The sequence below is a fragment of the Magnolia sinica genome, chromosome 1, assembly GCF_029962835.1.
Source record: "Magnolia sinica isolate HGM2019 chromosome 1, MsV1, whole genome shotgun sequence".
Taxonomy (NCBI): Eukaryota; Viridiplantae; Streptophyta; class Magnoliopsida; order Magnoliales; family Magnoliaceae; genus Magnolia; species Magnolia sinica.
Genome location: NC_080573.1, coordinates 133,836,151 through 133,856,460, shown reverse-complemented (window position 1 = coordinate 133,856,460; position 20,310 = coordinate 133,836,151). Strand labels below are relative to the sequence as shown.

Sequence of the window (20,310 nt, the reverse complement as noted above, 5' to 3'; positions counted from 1 at the left end):
TGAAGTATTGGATTGGATGTACAAACTCACATATGTAATTTCTAAATGGCATTTGATCAGTCAAGTTTGCAAAGTAAATTTCATTGCAGATCAAGGTTAAAATATTGAGATTTTTCGCAAGCACGTGCGAAATCAAACTTGATATTTGAGCGTCAGCAGTGGGGATTGAACAACCACCATTGAAAACTTCCCGAGGGCCATGGAGGTTTTGGATCGAGCAGATATTTGTGTTTTCCCTTCATGCAGGTTATATGACATTATGAACTGGTTGGATGGCAAACAAACATCGCAATGGGCATTACGAAGGTTTCAATGGTGGGTGCCATCATCACCGTTGTTTCCTGTGGTGTGGTCCACTTGAGCCTTAGATCTGTCTCATTTTTGAGCTGACATTCTAATATAATCTACCTCACAGTAGACCCCACAGAGACCCAACTTGGACCGTGTCCATCTGCGTTCCTGCTTCACAGTTTAGGGTGGACACGGATTGCCTGCAACACCCCGTTGCAGTAGGTTCCTGCAATCATGAGCTAGGTGAGGCCCACCATGATCTTTGTGAGAAATCCACCCCGTCCATCCATACATTCCTGCAATCATAAGCTAGATGAGGCCCACCATGATCTTTGTGAGAAATCCACCCAGTCCATCCATTTTGCCATTAATACCACAAATATGGGACACCACAAATCAGGCTGATCAGATCATCAAGGGAACACCTGTTTGCTGGGTTGTATTTCATACACAGCACGGTGGGCCAGAAACCGAATTTGGAACTTTCAAGTGGTTGTCCATTGTTCTGCATGGCGGCCTACATGCCGATGGACCCAATCTGATTTTTGGGGCTGCCCCACCTGATGATTGGGTCTAGTTGTAACAAGGGTTGGATGATATGCACACGCCACATGGTGAGCCCCAAACAGCTCGACTCCATGGTAATCCATTCAAAACCCTTCTTTAAACAAGCGCATATCAATTGAAAAACAAAATTCCTAACCCTTTCATGATTTAGTGGAGCTTATGTTTTCTCTTTTATTCTTTTTTTCCTTTCTGAATTAGCAAGTCTATGACTGGCACAGAAATAGGCATTTGGTGGATGATGCAAGCTTTAACTTGCATGCAGCTGCAATTTTCAAATATATAAAGGGGATGGGGAGGGTGTCCCAAGGAGTATATATATATATACAAGTATACAACAAAGAGAGGAATAGATGGGTCTACAACCCTGAAAGATGCAGCAACAAGCTATTCTGACTAGGCAGTGGCTGCAGCCTGTTCTTCCGCAACCTGAGATGCTGGGAGAAGGGTGCAGATAAGGTTGCGATCCCCGTACACATTGTCCACTCGTCCTGATAAACAAAAACCCATTGCTTAGCATCCATCAGCAGCACCCATGCTTCTTTCATGCAGGTTATAGGCTTATATGCATACCAATTATTCATGGAAACAAAACCTATGGACATGATTGAATAGAGATGAAGGATATATTGTTAATCGAATGGCTGTTCTGTGGCAGTCCCCACACCAGACAGCCATCTAGTTTATATTGATCGTTTGCCTGCAGAAGCGAAGTCTGAGAAACAATCTATTGTATTTCAACTGCCCCAGATATGGTGTGGGTATCTGATGAATATTGGTTGCCCACATAAGCAAGTCCTATGTGTATTGACACTATAGAGAGGAAAAACAAAAAAAAAAACAAAAAAATTAATAAAAAGAAGGTAATAATTGATGCGAGTATAGTGGGTTTTTTTTTTCCTACACACCCACTCACACCACATGGGTACTCAATCCCTGGTCTCAGCGTTGAAACTCTTGCGAGTATGATGGTTGTTAGAGCTGGAAATGGGCTGGACTTGGGCTGAGCATGTGACAAACTTTCAATAGGCCCAACCTGATTGCCATCCCTAATGGTACTCAGATCATGGTCACTGCACCAAAGAACTGTCAGTCGCATGTTGGTTGTTCACAGAATGGATATAATTCCACAAAGGGGGATGATCAAGTACTGAGTCGATCTGACAGTTTCAGCATGAACCAGAAAGACATCAGGTGGTGAATGGTGACCGTCACATGTGACAATTGTCCAATCGATGCTCAGAGGGTTTCAACATCAACCAAATTTTGCTTATTCGACCCAATGTTCAGACGGTTTCAACATCAACCAAATTCTGCACAGTCGACCTGCACCCCATCGTTCTGGCCATGTGCTGTGAACCAATTTCCTTCATCCAAACAAAAGGCAGCTAGCTAGGTGTGGGAAAGGAGGAAAGCAAGAGAACCATGGCTGTGTTCATGAAGATAATCAGATACTGCATGAATAACGATAACATGATAGGCTATACCTGTCGTAGGCCAGAACTTGGAAGATCGGAGCCAAGCAGCAGGGAAAGCCGCATATTCCCTTGAGTATGGCTTCGTCCATGCATCCCCCATTAACAGTGATGGTGGGTGAGGAGCTCCCTGCACCACATGCATGTTAGTCACCCTCTTCCAGGAATACGCATTTACATCACATACATGAAATTGCACACAACTTCGACATGTATGAATACTATAGGCCCAAAATGTATGCAAGAGAACCCATATCTAAATGCATAGGATAGTTGGCCAGCAAAATAACAGTCAGTATACAATCGAAATGCGCTAACACATTTCGAAACAGAAACAGAGAAAATCCTTGATACCTTAAGGACATTGTTGTTAACATCAGCTTTCCCACTCTCAATCTGTGCAATCTCTTCCCTAATAGATATGAGAGCATCACAGAACCTGTCTAGTTCAGCCTGCAATGGAAAATCAAAAACCCTTTAAGCCAAAAGAGAGGGATAGGGGGAAAGGGAACAGAAAAAGGACAATTCCCTCCTCTTATGCTTGTACCTTGCTTTCACTTTCAGTGGGTTCAATCATAAGAGTGCCAGGAACTGGCCATGACATAGTTGGTCCATGAAATCCGTAATCCATAAGACGTTTAGCAACGTCTTCAGCCTCAATGCCAGCTGTTGCCTACAAAGACAGGCAATTTACAGTTAGTAGCTAGAGGGAGGGGCACAAAATGGAATGGAGAGTGCAAAAAAATGGTATGTTTGAAGCACCTTAAAGCCTCTCAAGTCAACAATGAATTCATGGGCAACTGTTCCATTGACACCTCGGAAAAGAATGGGGTAGTGATTCTGTAAAACCCAAAGAATAATTATGGGCAATATAATAAAGAAAAAACCCAAATTTTTTTCTAAAGTGGCTGCCAAGCAATTTTCGGTTGTTACACCCAAGGTTCAGCAGGATACGGTCTTCCTGCTGCCTTGCCTGTGGTTTTGTTAGGGAGGTGAAATGATAGGAGTACCAAAAAAAAAACAGGGTAAAACCAGCTTAAGCCATTCGCCAGATTAGGTTTTTCAAAGCCCCGTTGAGATTAAATGAAGAAAGAGTTAAGAAAGATTTGGTGACCTCCAGTCGCTTTGCCATGTAGTTTGCATTCAAGATAGCGATCTTTGAAGCCTCCGTGAGTCCCTTGGACCCCATCATAGCTATGTATGTGTAGGAAATGGGCAAGATAAGTGCTGAGCCCCAAGGTGCAGCGGAAATAGTACCAAGAGGCTGGTATTTCTCAGGGGCTGGTATTCCACCTGTGGGCACCTAAAATTACATAAAGAAGTTAGAAACCCGATGGTGCAAATGTTAGCAGAAATTCTACACAGTGTGAGGCAATCAAGAACGATAGTCGCTCTACAAATTATCTTACCACAGGATGTGATGGTAGAAATGGTGCCAGGTGTTTCTTCACACCAATGGGCCCCATGCCGGGGCCACCTCCACCATGTGGGATGCAAAATGTTTTATGGAGATTAAGATGGCAGACATCAGCTCCAATCCAGCCTGGGCTAGTGAGACCTACCTGTGGAGTGGGAAAAGATTCTGATCAAATAAAGAGTAAACATTACGAAATTTAACTACAAAAGAACAAATAATTTTAAGGCAAGATCTATGAGTACTCTGATTTTCTACAAAGAAACAACACCGATACAACCCATCAAGTAACAAGTACGAAGGAGACATTTATTTAACTTAAGTGTACTCTGTTAGCATGTTAGTACTTCCCCATGCATGAAGCCTCGGCAATAGAATGCTGCCAATCCGGATTGCTGAGATTTATTTTTTTAGAGGCATCATACATCAAAAGAGAAAAACCTAGGCTTGCCTACATCATGAAGGGACAAAACTAAAATAGCGGGCAGCATACAATGCGACGTGCAGAACAACCATCAAAAGCAAAATCACCAGCATCAAGAAGATAAATATGGCCGAGGCCACACTATCATGTAGGACAAATGCTCACATACAACTGGTTGGCGTGTGGGGCCCACTGTGGTGTTTGTATGACACCTCGCCCATACAGCAAGGTGCCTCCACAATAAAAATAAGACACCTCAAAAATCAGGTAGATGAAATTAGATGGGCCCACGTGAATGTAGAGCCTTTTGGGTGGTTGTCATTGTTTTCTATGGTGAGGCCCACCTGATAGTTTGATCGACCTGATTTTTCAGGCATCCTTTTTCATGGTGGGACAACCTCACTAAATGGTTTGGATGTTATACAAACACCAAAGTGGGCCCACAGACCAAATAGTTGGATGTACAACTAGGATGCGGATTTCCTGAGATCCACTAGGATGCTAGGTGAGGCCCACCGTGATGTTTATGAGAGATCCACACCGTGCATCCGTTTTGAGAGATCATTGTAGGACATGCGACCAAAAATGAGGTGGATCCAAAACTCAAGTGGGCCGCACGTGAGGAAACAGTGGGGATTCAGTGACCACCGCTTAAAACATTTGTATGGCTGCAAAGTTTCATATCAGGCTATGTTTTTGGTGTTTTCACTTCATCCCAGTGGGAATGACCTTATAAACGGTTTGGATGGCATATAAACATCAAGGTAGATGCCAGGAAGGTTTCAACGATAGGAAACTCTTTCCACAGTTTTCCCTTTCGTATGGCCCACTTGAGTTTTGGATCCACCTCATTTTTATCGCAGGACCTAAAATGAGCTCTCAAAACGGATGGACGGTGTGGATTTCTCACAAACATCACAGTGGGCCCCACCTAGCATCCCAGCGCATGAACTTCCTGCAAAAGGCTTTCGCAGGAAATCCACGTCTGTACAACTAGTTGTGTGAGCATTTCTCATTATGTAGAATCACCAAGCAGAAACAGCAAAACAGAGTCATCAGACAAGATTCCCCACCTATATAAATTACAGGTTGTACTATCATGTAGGATGAATGCTCACATACGACTGATTGGTGTGTAGGGCCCACTGTCATGTTTGTATGACACCTGACCTCACCCATACAGCAAGGTGCCTCCACAATAAAAATAAGACACCTCAAAAATCAGGTAGATGAAAACATTAGATGGGCCCCCCATGCATGTGGAGGCTTTTGGGTGGTTGTCATTGTTGTCTATGGCGAGGTCCACCTGAAAGTTTGATTGACCTGATTTTTCGGGCATCTTTTTCATGGTGGGACGACCTCACTAGATGGTTTGGAAGTTACACAAACACCACAGTGGGCCCGCAGACCAAATAGTTGGATGTACAACTAGTTGTGTGTGAGCATTTCTCATTATGTAGAATCACCAAGCAGAAAAAGCAAAACAGAGTCATCAGACAAGATTCCCCACCAATATCAATTATGGGCTACACTCCTATGTTAGTTACGCACTGTTTAGGAAAAGGTAGCAACTCTTCCAATGTACATGGGATAGTTGAACAGCTAATCCAGATCGTACAAATCATTGACCCAGCTGTAGATGGAGCATAAATCAAAAAATTACAATATTAACCATCTGATTTTCCCTACAAATTTGGACCCCTCACTATTTTACTTTTAACCATCCATTTGATAGACATTAATTGGATGGTTAGGATTGCATGATCAATACGATTTAGATATATGCCCCATCCGCAAGGAGACCCACAGTTTGGATGGTCTGGATAACCTTACATCAGTATCATATGTAAGGAGGATGAGTCACCACATGTATTTAATATTTCTTTGCAAAGCCCATCACAGGCAGTGGTTTCAGCAAACAGGAGCCATAAAACATGCAAGCAGAATGTAACTTCTACATATGTTATTAGAGAAATTTTAGGAACATGGATGAAGATACCAACCTGTGCATTCATGTTAGCCCCATCCATATAGACTTGCCCCCCATTATCATGAATTATCTTGCATATCTCATCAATGCCTTCTTCATAGACTCCATGAGTTGAAGGATATGTGACCTGAAAAGGGTTATAAATCAATACTTTGGAATTGCCAGTGATTGCTCATAGTATATTCTTAGCAGTTTCAGTAAATTTGATGTGTAAAATGATTAAGGATTACTCACTCCATTATCATGATCTACACCTTATCCAAATTAATTGGGGTTGGCTACATGAATCCTGTTAATTCCACTCTATCAAGGCCATAACTTTAGTTAAAACCATAGGTAATCAAGTCCTTATTACCTCCAACTACATCCTTTTAGGCCTTCCCTTTGCCCTTTAAGAGCCTTCAACTTGTACCAACTCACTTCTTAAGTTCTAACGCACACCATTCTTGGTCTCCGTTGCACATGACCAAACCATCTTAGTCTACTTTCCCTCATCTTATTACCTATTGGTGCTACTCCTAAATTCCCTCGAATGCATTCATTAACTCTCTCCTTTCTTGTCTTGCCACTCATCCATCTGAACATCATCATTTCAGCTACACTCATCCCATGAATATCCATAACTGCCCAACATTCTGTCCCATAAATCATGCTGGTCTTATAGCTATCCTCCTTTCAATTTGAGTGATTATTTACTCCATGGTGGTACTAAAATACAGATATGGATATGGGTGCCTGGTACCACAGGTGCAGTGTGGCAAAACAGAAATTTCAAGGGTAAGTTGGTAACAGCAGCACTAGTATGCACACCTTTACTAAAAATTTCCTATTGATCAAGGAACGGCTCCAAGAAATAGCAGTCTGAGAAGGAAAAAAAAAAAAGCAATGGCCATACGTATGGTGCATGTTGAGGTGCCCATAAATGTGGTGGCACAAATGGAGACCTGAGTCCAGGCCTGGCCCACCAGCCTGTGAACTAAAAAGCAAGGTTCAGGTTGGTTCCCAATCACTAGTAAATACTCACCACACCAATGTTAATAAATCAGTCTGAACTGACCTACTTCAGGACTTCAGACCAGCAAACAGATCAAACCCAATTATTTAGTGGCCTAAAACTTAGGCATGGGTCCAGCACAAAGGCTTCAAGGCTCAGCCCAAACCCGTCCTAGGACAGGCTGGACAGGGCCCACACCTGGGCAGTAAAACCCAGTTGTCCCCCATTCCACAACAATTATCTGGCATGTGTCTGTTATAGGTAGGTTTTTCCAACTGGACTGTGCCCACCCATGTGACATAGCACCCATCAGTGCAAAGCATAAATTGATATTATTTTTTTTTAAAAAATACTGTTTAAGGGATTTCCAGAGATTCAGTGCAGAATCCACATCCAATTCTTAGAATGGAGAGTTTGTACCATGAGAGCAGATAGATTGTCCCTATTTGCTTCAGCAGCTTTCCTTAGCTCCTCAATATTGATGTTTCCCTTTGCATCAGTTCCAACAGCAACAATTTTCATTCCACACATAGCCGCACTAGCAGGATTGGTCCCATGCGCTGAGACAGGTATAATGCAAACGTTCCGATGAGTGTCTCCTCGTGCCTACAGTTTCACCAAAATCAGATTATAAATATCCCGATCTGGCAGTGGGACAAGCCATGCAAATTCTCAGGGCAATAATAAACAATTCAATTGCAAATGAGTCTGGATCACCTACCATATGGTATGCTCGAATAACCATCAGTCCAGCATACTCGCCAGAAGCACCTGCATTGGGTTGCAAGGAGAACGAGTCGAAACCAGTGATGGTACACAAGAGTTCACCCAAGTCTTTGAACATTTCCTTGAGTAAAAAGACAAAACCATAGTAATCAAGATCAGGATCACTCCTGAACAAGAAAATCCAATTAGATCAGAAATTTCACACAGAAGGCTGCAACTACCTGATAACCCATAGCTTGTTCAGTAGGTGCAAAAGGGTGAATGTTTGCAAATTCAGGCCAAGTCACAGGCATCATCTCCACTGTTGCATTCAATTTCATTGTGCAAGATCCCAGAGGAATCATGCTGTGGCACAAGGAGAGATCTTTTGACTGTAGCCTATGAATGTATCTGAGCAGCTCATGCTCTGTGTGGTACCTGAAAGGAGGAAGAAACTATTACACAACTGACAACAAGCAACTGGCACAGCTGTGAGGTCATTGAAAATGGGCCATACATATTGAAAATTGGATGTGTCAAATATGGACTCTCTCTTACGAGCCCACGTGGAATTCCAGATTCAACCACTGGAGCAAGAGATTCAGCAGTGAATGACACCTGAAAATAACAATCAGATCATACAAGTTATCATAAGAGAGGTGTGCAAAAGCATGAGATGGACTTGTTAGTTAACTATTTCCTGGAACAATATCTATGATGCCTGAACTCCACGTGTGCATATATACATACTAGCCCCTCCACATGCTACCACACCCCACCAGGCATGCACCCCAAAGGCTCAGACTGGTCCACTCATCAGGTGGACAGTGGGCTACAATGCATAAAAGAAATGGATGGCTAAAAAAGTAATCGGCCAAATTTTAAATAAGTGATCAATTATGCAGTGACTGCCCTGTCAGATCAGTGGATCAGCTGGTCCTGGAGTACGTAAGCCATCTACCTGCCTGATGCACAGATGTTCCACACATGCAAGCTTGGCAAATGCCACAGCGTGTAGAGGGGATAGATAGCAAACAGCTATTACCCTACAGATCAAGGTGATCCAAATGGTAACGGCCACCACTGTTACGGTTATGATAAAGGTCGTATCGGCCGTTACAACCCTTTTTTTATTTTTTGAAAAAACTGTTACGAAACCGTTACAGGGCCGTTACCGAACATTACAGGTCCTTTACGGCCTGTTTTTTTCTGTAATGGCTGCCCCGCAACACATAAGGGTTATGACCGTTACCGTTACGTAACGGCCATTTTTTTTTTTTTAAGGCAACGGGAAGATAATATATTAAGAAGCAAAGAAAACAAAAGAAAAAGAGGGGGAACCTATCTGCTGAGATAGCAGACAGACGTTAACACCCTAAGAAACAAAAATCATAACCATTCAACCCTTTTACATTAACAGCCCATTCTATTAGCATCCTTTTAGCCCTGGACCCAACTGCAGACACTGGAGAGGAGGAATCGTTGAAGCATCTGTCATTCCTTTCTATCCAAACAGACCACCAGATAGCTAAAATGGCCATCCTCCAAATGGTTGTTCTGGGTTTCCCTAATTTAAAACCATGCCAACTCGATAAGAGATTGAAAGCCGAATCAAGGATGCACCAATTAATCTTGAAACGCTGGCAGAAATCTCTCCAAATCTGGGCAATGAAGGGACAGTGCACGAGGAGATGGTTGACATATTCTGCTTCATGCATACAGCACAGGCAGAGATGTTAACAATCTGCATTCCCCTTTTTCCAAGGTTATCCATGGTTAATATTCTGTTACGCCCCACCAGCCAGGCGAAACAAATAAATTTGGGAGGAACCGGGTAGCACCAGATGAAAGGGGAAGCTGGAACATGCTGGGGCAATTTGGGGGAGATCAGGGAATAAAACGATTTGACCGTGAAGGAGCTGGACTTGTCGATTTTCCATATGAGTCTGTCGGGCGAAGAAGGGAGCGGCACAGTCTTTAAGATGCAATCCAGGAAATCCATGTATTCTATAAATTCACAGTCGCTGAGATTCCTTAGGCTTCTGACGTCCCAAACAGTTTGAGAAGCCGTAGCTGAGTAGCATTGAGCGATGAGGACGTTCTTATCAGGGGCTAGGTGATAGATATTTGGATAGCGCGATTTCAGCAGGGCATCGCCAATCCATGGGTCTTCCCAGAAGTGGATAGAAGATCCTCTGCCCAGCTCGAAACTAATATTCTGAAGAACCGCGTGCTTAGATCTGAGGATACCTCTCCAAACGTGGGAGGCCCTGTAGGACGAGGAATCTTTTGTCCACCAACCACCCAAGGAAGAACCGTACTTGCCTTTGATAATCGTTGTCCATAAGGCATCACCTTCAGCACCTAATCTCCATGTTCATTTCCCGAGCAAGGCTTGGTTCATAATTTTCAGGTTTTTGACATTAGCTCCTCCTTGTTGGAAAATCTTGCAGACATCTTTCCACTCAAGCAAATGGATGTTGCTCTGGTTCTCCTTCCCAAACCACAAAAAATCTCTTCTAATGCGATCAATAGACTTCAACACCGATGCAAGGCATCTGATCAGAGACATAAAGTAAAGAGGCAAGCTAGACAGAGCAGCGTTGATAAGGGTAAGGCGACTACCCAGGGATAGATATCGACTTTTCCATCTTGCCAGATATTTATGGAATTTAGAAATAACTTTGTCCCACACCGATTTAGGGGGAGGGCCAGCAGAAAGGGGGAGGCCCACAAAGAAGGTGGGGAAGGAATCGGCTAAACAACCAAGGGTAGCCGCAAAACTAAAAAGGACCTCAGCTTGGACGTTGATCCCGAACAGTTTCGATTTGGCCCTGTTGATTCTCAGCCCAGAAACTGCCTCAAAACAGTGAAGGGCCATGTGTAGATTGTGAATGTAAGCCGCCGAGGCTTCGTAGAAGATGAGAGTATCATCCGCAAATTGGATGTGGGTGATAGGAGCAGACAGGCCTGGCATAGCAATACCCCTCAGAATCCCTTCATCCTAAACCTTAGACATCATCTTGGATAGCGCTTCACCTATGATGAGAAACAGGAGGGGAGAAAGAGGATCCCCTTGACGCAACCCCCTAGAACTTTTGAAAAACCCTTTGGGAGAGCCGTTGATTAATATGGAGAAGTGGACGGATCCAGTACAAGCTTGTATCCATCTTCTCCAAGTGGTCCTGAAACCCATACGAGAAAGCATATATTGCAGGAATCCCCAGCCTACATGATCATAGGCTTTGGCTATATCCAACTAGCAGAAGATACCCTTCAACATAGATTTCTGGCAAGAGTGGAGGACCTCATTAGCAATGAGAGCACAGTCAATTATCTATCTACCTTTTTTGAAAGCGTTCTGATTAGGAGATATTAGCTTTCCTATGACTTTTGAGAGGCGGGAGGAAAGGATTTTAGCAAGGATCTTGTACGGGCCCCCGATCAAACTTATAGGTCTAAAATCCGAAAACATATTAGCTCCAGCCACCATGGGGATGAGAGCTATAAAGGTAGCACCGAGCCCTTTCGATAGCCTAGCCCTGCTGTGGAATTCCTAAAGGAATTGAAGAAGGTCGTGACGGATTATGTCCTAGAAAGATTGAAAAAAGATAATCGGGAAACCATCAGGCCCAGGGGATTTATCTCCTCCCAGAGAGTCAACTGCCACTTTGACTTCTTCAGAGAATTGGGATTCAAGAAACTCTGCTTCAGCTGCCTTCAATCGGTTGAATCAAACATTGTCGAGACGCGGTCTGGCCCTGTTATCAGAGGATAGGAGAGTTTTGAAGTGATTAACAGCCAGCTCTGCAATCTTCTGTTTATCTTCTATCCAAACTCCATTATCAGAAATGCTGAAAATGGCCTTGGATCGAGAATGCGCATTGGCAATACTATGGAAATATTTGGTATTTTTGTCACCCTCGACAATCCATCTGGCTCTAGATTTGATTCTCCAGGAGGCTTCATCTTCAAGAGCTCTAGCCGACAAAGCCTGAATAATTTGAATGCGCCTAGCAAGGAGCTCAGTCGAAAACTAGTTGCCTTCAAACTTGGAGTCTATACGTTGAAGTTCGGAGAGGAGGGAGTCTGAATCTAAATCTCTCTTACGAAGATCCTCTAGAATCCACTCCCCGAGTTTAAGCTTGAGAAACCTAAGTTTGCATATAAGTCTATGACCTGCGAAACCTTCAACCTGAAAACTCAGCCACCAATCTTCAATCTTTTTCCTGAAACCTTCGATTCTGAGCGAGGAGTTGAATCTGAATGGTTTCGGCCCCCAATTGTCTTCTTCCATTAGCAGTAATAGCGGGCAATGATCTGAAGTCGTTCTAGGAAGAGCAATTTGAAGGACAGATGGGAAGGCCTCTATCCACTCAGGAGAAACTAGGAACCTATCCAATTTGGACTGAATAGGGACTTTCCGGCCATTAGTCCAAGTGAATTTAGCCCCTGTCAGCGGGAGGTCGATAAGTTCCTAAGATTGGATCCAGTCGGAGAAGCGAGACATCGCCGCGAAAACCCTTCTTTTGCGGGAATGCTCTTCTGCAAATCTGATGATGTTGAAAATGCCAGCCACGCAGTATGGTCCTGAGAAGGACAGTCTTACATGGGTCAGCTCCTCCCAAACTTCAGATCTAATAGAATCAACTGTAGGGCCATAAACAGAGGAAATGAGACATTGAAAATTAGAGGACTTATCTTTAAGAATAATCGACACTAAGAAGACTCCTATCGATGAGGACAGGAGGTGCCATTTAGAAGATTTCCACGCAACGAGAATGCCCCCCGAGCTGCCAGAGGCATCAAGAGCGACCCACTTCGCATCATTCGCCCTCCATACGGTGGCCAGCAGGATATTGTTGAAAAAAGGAACCTTAGTCTCTTGGAAGCATATGACATCGGGGTTTTTTCTGCTCACCAAGGCTTTAATGAGACTCCTCTTCTGCTTGGAGTGCACCCCCCTAACATTCCAGGAGATAACCCTCATTGGGAAACCGTGTTTCCCCGGCTGCCCCGCCTCCTACCCTTGGATTTGGAGGCTGATTTGAGCCTTGGACTTGGATCCAAACATTGAAGCTCACGGTTGTTGCAGGATTTTGGAGTCTGCTTCGCTGGAGATCTAGAATCTGGGAGGGGTCTTCCTCTGTTCTCAATGTACTGGAAAAGGGCGATGTAATCCTCCATCCTGTCCCCAAAGGACAATCCAAGCGATCTTCCCATGTGTCCGACTGCTTCTCTGATCTAGCGCTTGTTGTTGATTTTGTCGAGAAGCTCCGATCTGTTGGCATCTGATGGCGCACTAGCTGAGGATTCCTGATGAAACTGGGGAAACTCCGCGCACATCTGAAGAGGTTCTGCTTCTATCACCTCGCCGGAGGGGTTATCTTGGAAGAGAATGATGGGACCTAGGTTTAAGTAGACATCTGCAGGGTTGAAAGGGGTTGGAGGGGAAGAGGGGCGTGAATGGAAATCTGAAAAAACCGAATTGGACATCTCTCCCCTAGAGAACTCAGAATCTCAGATAGCCGAGATCTGAAAGGGAGGAAGTAGGAGGTTCGGATTGGTAGGGTGGATGATGGAATGGGAGGGTGATAAGGGGACGGAGGTGATGGCCAAAGGTTGGGAGTGGGATGACGAGTCTGGTCTGTTTGGAGTAAAAGTATCCTTATCCGGACCCGAACCCGAATCGGAAGTGGAGTGACCGACCTTAAGAGCGGATGCGGACATGTGGGAGGGATTGAAGTGGCACATGAGGCGAGAATACGACACGTGGAGAGGGGGTGGGCTCGAGGTGATGACGCACTGGGACACGCGTCGCGCTGAGCCTGAAAGAGGGGCTTCAAGATTTGGGCGAGTAAATGCATCTGTAGAAGCCTGATGATGTGGCCTTCTCTGGTCTACTGACGAGTCGCTGTCTTCTAGAAACTCTACCAACGAGCTTGCTTCCGCCACATGCGAACCACGTGTAGCATGCTCCTTCCTTCTCAACCCAGAAGGCGTCTCTCGAGAGTCAACACCAACAAGCGGGGATGATCAAGAACGTTCGGTGACTCCACATGTCCCTTGGACGGTAGGGATGCAATCTCCGTCCCCGATGGCAGCTGGGGGAATGACAGGGGATAGGTCTGGTGCTCCACTAGAGTATGGGGGAATGGTACGCTCCTTGATTGGCGTCACTGGATCGTCTACCGAAGGCGGGGGAGGACCTTCCCTGATGCGCCAGAGATCTCCCCAACGAGGGTACCTTTCGTCAGGAGCTTCTTGGAAAACCGGTAGATCGAGGGTTCGATCGTCGACCAAGATCCTGACATTGGAAGGAAGCGGGGGAGCCCTTCTTCCTTCTCACCCTCATCCTGATGATGATGAGTTCTTCCCCGAGTTTTGTCTTGGGATCCAGCTCGAGGAATGATCCTAGACTTGCCGCCACAAAAAAAAAAAAAAAAATTCGTCAGACCAGAGTTCCATGGGAACTCCCCATATCTGAACCAGATATTCTCCTTATCGAAAATGGCGTAGTCTTCCCATTTTAACACTTTAGCAACTAGCCCCCCTGAGTGTAGATGACCCGCCATTAGGATCATTTTCGGATTGAGTCCGGGACATACCTTAACCCATAGTTCATTATAACCCAACAACTTGATAAAGTAGTTACCCCGATGAAACCCAGTAGTTTCTGCTATTCAATCTTTCACCTGAGAGATGAAAGCTCCGCCTTTGCTGATGATAATCATAGTTTCCAAGAGATCTTCTCTAGCTCGGTTGAAGGAGGACTGGCTGATGCGGATGGTGCAGTCAATCACTGGGTCTTTGGGAGCATCAGGAACTTTAATGGTGGGGTCAGGCTTGTGAGAGGGTGTAGGGGCCGACATGGGTTGCAATGGGTGCGAAGGGTCGGGATGAGAGGAGTTTAGATGCAGGAGGGCATCTCTGAAAGAGCGGCTATCAGATTTCTCCGGTTTGGAGGTGACCTTGGGACGATATTCTGTAAAGTTAAGAGGGGACAAGATCTTTCCTCTGTTGGACCAAGCGGTTTAGGCCAAACCAAACCCTCTGAACCAGCATAGGACGTCCTCCATATTTTATCCCATGCAGCATTTCCACTGCTCTTGCCAACTCCAATTTGGAAGACATTCTAACCAGCGCAAAACCTCAGTATAAACCGCTAGAATGGTCTCTAGGCATGACGACATCCATGACCACTCCAGCTCGGTCAAACACCCGAGAGATATTAATGGGGAGCCACCCCTCTAGATATCCTTTGACGAAAAGCGTAGGGTCTAAATCTCTCGTTCTTGCCGAAGAAGAAGGAGCCATTCGAGTACGACGAGAGACTTGCTTCCAGCCTTGGTCTACAGGGATTTCCCCTTCTTCCAAATCCCCAACTGATGCTGCAATAGGATCCGAACCCTTTGATGTTAAAGCTTTGTTGGATGGACCAGCGCCATTCACGAACTTGGAGGAATCAGAGGAAGAATCACCCCACCTGCGGGGGCAATCTTTATTCACCATTCCCCAGTAAGGATTGTATGATCTCGATCCAAATTTCAAATTAATGGATGGCTGCGATCTTCATGGTGGTGCTCACCTAACGCAAGGATTGAATTTCCTTCAACTGATAGTTTACTTCTGGGCTTTTAGATTCATTGAAATTGGAAAGTGTTGTGGTGATCCGTAACGGCCATTACGGCTGTTACGTAACCAATTTTGAATACCTTGCTACGGATACAAAATAACTTAAGTAGACACCAATTAGTTGGGATAAGGCTTAGATGATGATGATGATGATCAGCCTGTTTTAGTGGATCATACAATATCGTCCAGTACAAACCCATATCAATTCACATTAACCATATGCCAAAATATTTGCGTGTGCATACTTATTTTTTGTTTCTTCTTTTTTTTTTTTTCAAGTTTGGAGTGCTCCTGATCTAGATCTAATGGTGAACAAAATTACAAACTTTCTTACCAGTTCTTAGTTCTTAGAGGTTAAAGCATCTAACATCTTTCAAGCTGCTAGTTCTTACTCGTCCTTGTAACCTATGGCATGGGGAGGGCTTTCAGGCCTTGGGTAGTTCTAATCCAGATCTATCAAGTTCTATTGAAGCTACAATTACTCATGTTTGCTACGTCTAGTTACTTATTATTGGAGAGAATTAAGACAGTAGACAATCAAGAAAGTTGAATAGGTAACAGAGTTACCAAGCAGAATTGCAGAGCTATGATCTAGGATGACTTCTTATTATCTTCTTATAGTGTGAATACTTATGTGGGACTGAGTATATATATAAAAGAGCTGTTGGAAAAGAGGAACTGACTGTAGCTTCCACATGAAGCAGAAAGAACTGGACAACTAACAACTAGACAATCCAAACCAGGCATTAAGATAACAAAAACTAGATAGTTTTTTAGGAAAGGCTTGCTGTGGAAACAACAAACTAGATTTCATGAAATAAACAGATCATGGCCCTTTGGAGGAAGGCCATTGTAGCAGGACTGCTAGGGTGTCGCGGTCATCATCACCATCAAAGCTTTATCCCAACTAATTGGGATTGGCCATATGAAACACTTTCCGCCATTCCACTCTATCAAGGCCCATAACATCAGTTAGTGTAAGAAGAGAGATTTTATTTTATCAATGTATGTCATAAATAGTGTCTATATCATGTCCGGAATAGATAATTTTCAGTTTCTTAACTTCTAGTTCTTTTTCCAACCTAAAAACAATCTGAGCATGACATTCATGCATATACAATTGGCACTATGTACTGGTACTTTATACCAGGTTTTTTCTTTTTTTAATCCGTGGATGCAACATCATTGGTAAGAGATACTCACAGCTTTGCCACCAGCAAATACTTTGAAAAGCTCGTCCACATCCTCTAAGGTTGTAGTCTCATCAAAGGATACAGTAATCTGAAAGAATCCCAAACAGACATCAGACAGATTTATATATACTCTTTATACAAACAAACAAAAAAAAAAAATACACATCTACCAATAAATGGTTCTGCTCAGAATCACATACTGTATTCGAATCCACGATTCTCAGATTGATACCGCTTTTAGAAGCAGCATCCGCAATAGCATGTGCATCAGCACACTTGACCTTCACTGTATCAAAGAAAGGAAGCCCTTGGACGTCCACCGTCCCGAGTTTCTTCAGCCCATGAGCGAAAGTCCCTGAAAGACCGTGAACCCGCTCTGCAATCTCTTTCAAGCCTTCAGGGCCGTGGTATACAGCATACATTGCAGCCATATTTGCAAGCAACGCCTGCATAAACATCCATCTTCAATCAAAACAACACCAACCTCAATTTCTTACATTTCAAGGAAAAAAGAGACAATGGAAAAAATGCAAAACCTGAGCTGTGCAGATGTTGCTTGTAGCCTTGTCCCGCCGGATATGTTGTTCTCTTGTCTGCATCGCCATGCGAAGCGCAGGCTTCCCTGATGAATCAACACTAACACCAATAATCCTCCCCGGCATCATCCTCTTATATTCCTGCGACGTTGCCAAGAATGCCGCATGCGGCCCGCCATAGCCCATTGGAACACCAAACCTCTGTGCAGACCCCACAACAATATCTGCACCAAATTCACCTGGTGGCTTCAGCACCGTCAACGCGAGAAGATCTGTTGCCATTACGACCTTCACTCCCTTGGCATGCGCATTCTTTATAAACTCTCCATAATCGAGTACCTCCCCCTCAGTGCCTGGATACTGCACAAGTACCCCGCAGACATCACCAGAGCTGTAATCGAAATCCTTAAGATCAGCAGTCACCACCTTGAGATCGAATCCATCTGCCCGCGTCCTGCAGACATCAATGGTCTGCGGGTGGCAGTTGCTTGAGATCAAGAAGGTCTTCTTCTTGCCTCTTTGGATGTTGTTGCACATGGCCATCGCCTCGGCAGCGGCAGTGCCCTCATCGAGAAGGGACGCGTTTGACATAGGCAGTCCCGTCAGATCCGAAATCATGGTTTGGAAATTGAGCAGGGATTCGAGCCGGCCCTGAGCGATCTCAGCCTGGTACGGCGTGTACTGCGTGTACCACCCCGGATTCTCCATTATGTTTCGCAAGATCACTGCCGGAACGCTCGTGTTGTAGTATCCCATCCCGATGTAGGATTTGAAGATCTTGTTCTTGGACGCGAGCAATTTCATGTGTGCGATCATCTGGCTCTCGGTAAGACCTGCGTCGAACTTCGAGAACTCCATTGACGGGATCCGGATCGACTTAGGGACGGTGGCGTCGATCAGGGAATCGAGGGTGCGGAAACCGCAGGATTCGGCCATCTTGGACTGATCTTCAGGGGCCGCGGAATTGTGGCGGCGGGGGAAGGTATCGGACGGTTTCAAGGCCTCGACGGATATGGTTCGAGCCTGTGAATGCGAGGGAACGGACGAATGGTTGGAAGACGGTGAGGATGCATTCTTCCGGCGGGATATAGAAGGGGAGAGAGTTGAGATGTACCGAGGCGGAGGGAGCGGAGACGGACAGGAATGCTGGAGCGGCTTCGACTCGGAGATGAGTCGTTTGAGAATCGCCCGGTTCGCTAGCCTGCGAGCTCGCTCCATGGAGGACTGTGGGGAAGGAGAGTAGGATAAGGGGATGCGCACCCCTGAGGTAGGGATTTTTGGAGGGAATGAGAGAAGAGGAAGATAACATATATATATATATGAGTAAGAGTTCCTGATCTGGTGGTGGAGAAAGGGGTGGGTGAAGGGTGCGCAGGTTAAGGGAGTGCGCACTCTTGGGAAAAAGACGAGTGAGAGGCGACGTGGCGGGAGAATCGTCTGCCATAACAGCGGGGTTGAATCTGGGCTTCAAATCTGAAATCCGCGAATGAGAAGGAGAGGAAGAATGGATGGAGTTTCAATGGACGAAAATGATAGCATTTTCGGTCTCTTATTTGAATTTTGAGATCCTTGCGTTGGGAAAAGAATATAAAATTACAAATAATAAAAGAAAATCAGATGGAGAGTTGGCGGGATTTGTATTCACAAGCTCCTTATCGTTTTCTCCCACCTTACATCTATCAAGATCTTTTTTTGACGCTAAGATTCATGTTGGATTGAATCTCCTGTAACGTAAAGCTCCGTGGAGCCCACCGAAATGTCCTTGTAAAATCTACTCCGTCCATCAGTTTTTCAGCTCATGTTAGGTTGGTGACCCAAAATTGACGTAGATACAAGACTCAAGTGGGCCACAACAGGATGGGATTGAAAACAAGCCATTGAAACCTCATCGTGGCCAACGAGAAGGTTAGGATGAGGGCGATGTTTGTGTTTTCCTTCATCCTGGTGGGAGTCAGGTTATGAACGGGTTACATGGCATATCAACGTCGCAGTGAGTTCCAGGAATTTTTCAATGGTGGTTGTTTCCGTCCACATGGTTTCCTGTGGTGCGGTCCACCGTCCACCTGACTCTCGATCTGTGTCGTTTCTACCCTGTCATTCCAACATGATCTACCGAAACTGATGGACGGTCTGGATTTCACACGGACATAAGGGTGGGCCCCAAGAGCTTTGTGTTACAGAACTCCCTGATACAGTTGAGTTGCAGAAAACACGCGTCCATCGCAATAGACTCCATTCGCAGAGTTTACCACCGTCCGAACGGTGGGGCTTGTTCTGGCACACGTGTACGGACATCCACACCATCAAATTTGTGGGGGCACGTCTGCATGGAGCAAAGCTTGATGATCATGGTGTAGATCAATTGTAACCATTGAAAGAGTTGCATCCAAGTGTGAAACAGCGGGTGGTCCAAATTGAACGGGTAAAGGTACCACTAAGGTGTGGCATGCACATGCCTTGTCTAAACTGTTCAATGGATAATTCCCATTTCCCACAATGCATAACATATATCATTTTGGGGAGTCTGCTGACTGGTGGTGCTGCTAATTCAATCAACAAGATCACACGGGTGAGGGTGTGTAAGATGTAAGAGTGTGTCAGAGTCTATGTTGTGCACAGATTTTGATGGAATCATTGGCGTCCCCCTGTCAAGATTTACATATTGGAAATGATAGGGATTTAGTTATCCTCTCAATTATTAATTTACACTTCTTTCAACGAGTTTGTTTAAGGATATTGGTTAGTTTTTTGGAATAAGTTTTTATTAAATTATACAGACTTCAGTCAGCGTGATTTGTTATTATAGTTCAACAAAAAATAATTATTAATAAAACATAGGTCAAAAGTATTAGTTTATTAATGATTTTTATACTAATGGTACTCACCATCAACTTGACATATGATGATCCGTTCATTACTAAATCAAGACTCAGCTTCATAGTGAGACGATCATGATATGTGAGATAGTTGTCCATTCATTACTCAATTGGAAACTAGGCCTCATGAGAAGACGGTTGATGTAGGGAAAATCTTCTACAATTCATTCTTTACTTAATTGGAGTTGTGTTCAATGGCAAGATGGTTAGTAA

At 44.5% G+C, this 20,310-nt stretch overlaps 1 protein-coding gene across 1 annotated transcript; it reads right to left on the bottom strand.

Moving 5' to 3' along the window:
* Positions 1-1,085: 1,085 nt before the first annotated feature.
* Positions 1,086-18,524, bottom strand: LOC131218656 (glycine dehydrogenase (decarboxylating), mitochondrial). Its single transcript, XM_058213331.1, has 15 exons — positions 17,222-18,524; positions 16,886-17,131; positions 16,696-16,773; positions 8,375-8,475; positions 8,100-8,295; positions 7,874-7,999; positions 7,573-7,758; positions 6,172-6,285; positions 3,740-3,892; positions 3,445-3,633; positions 3,093-3,170; positions 2,878-3,003; positions 2,685-2,783; positions 2,343-2,460; positions 1,086-1,346 (listed from the first exon to the last, which is right to left on the bottom strand). The coding sequence occupies exons 1-15, from the start codon at positions 18,437-18,439 to the stop codon at positions 1,252-1,254; spliced, it is 3,123 nt and encodes a 1,040-aa protein (XP_058069314.1). The 5' UTR covers positions 18,440-18,524; the 3' UTR covers positions 1,086-1,251.
* Positions 18,525-20,310: the final 1,786 nt, after the last annotated feature.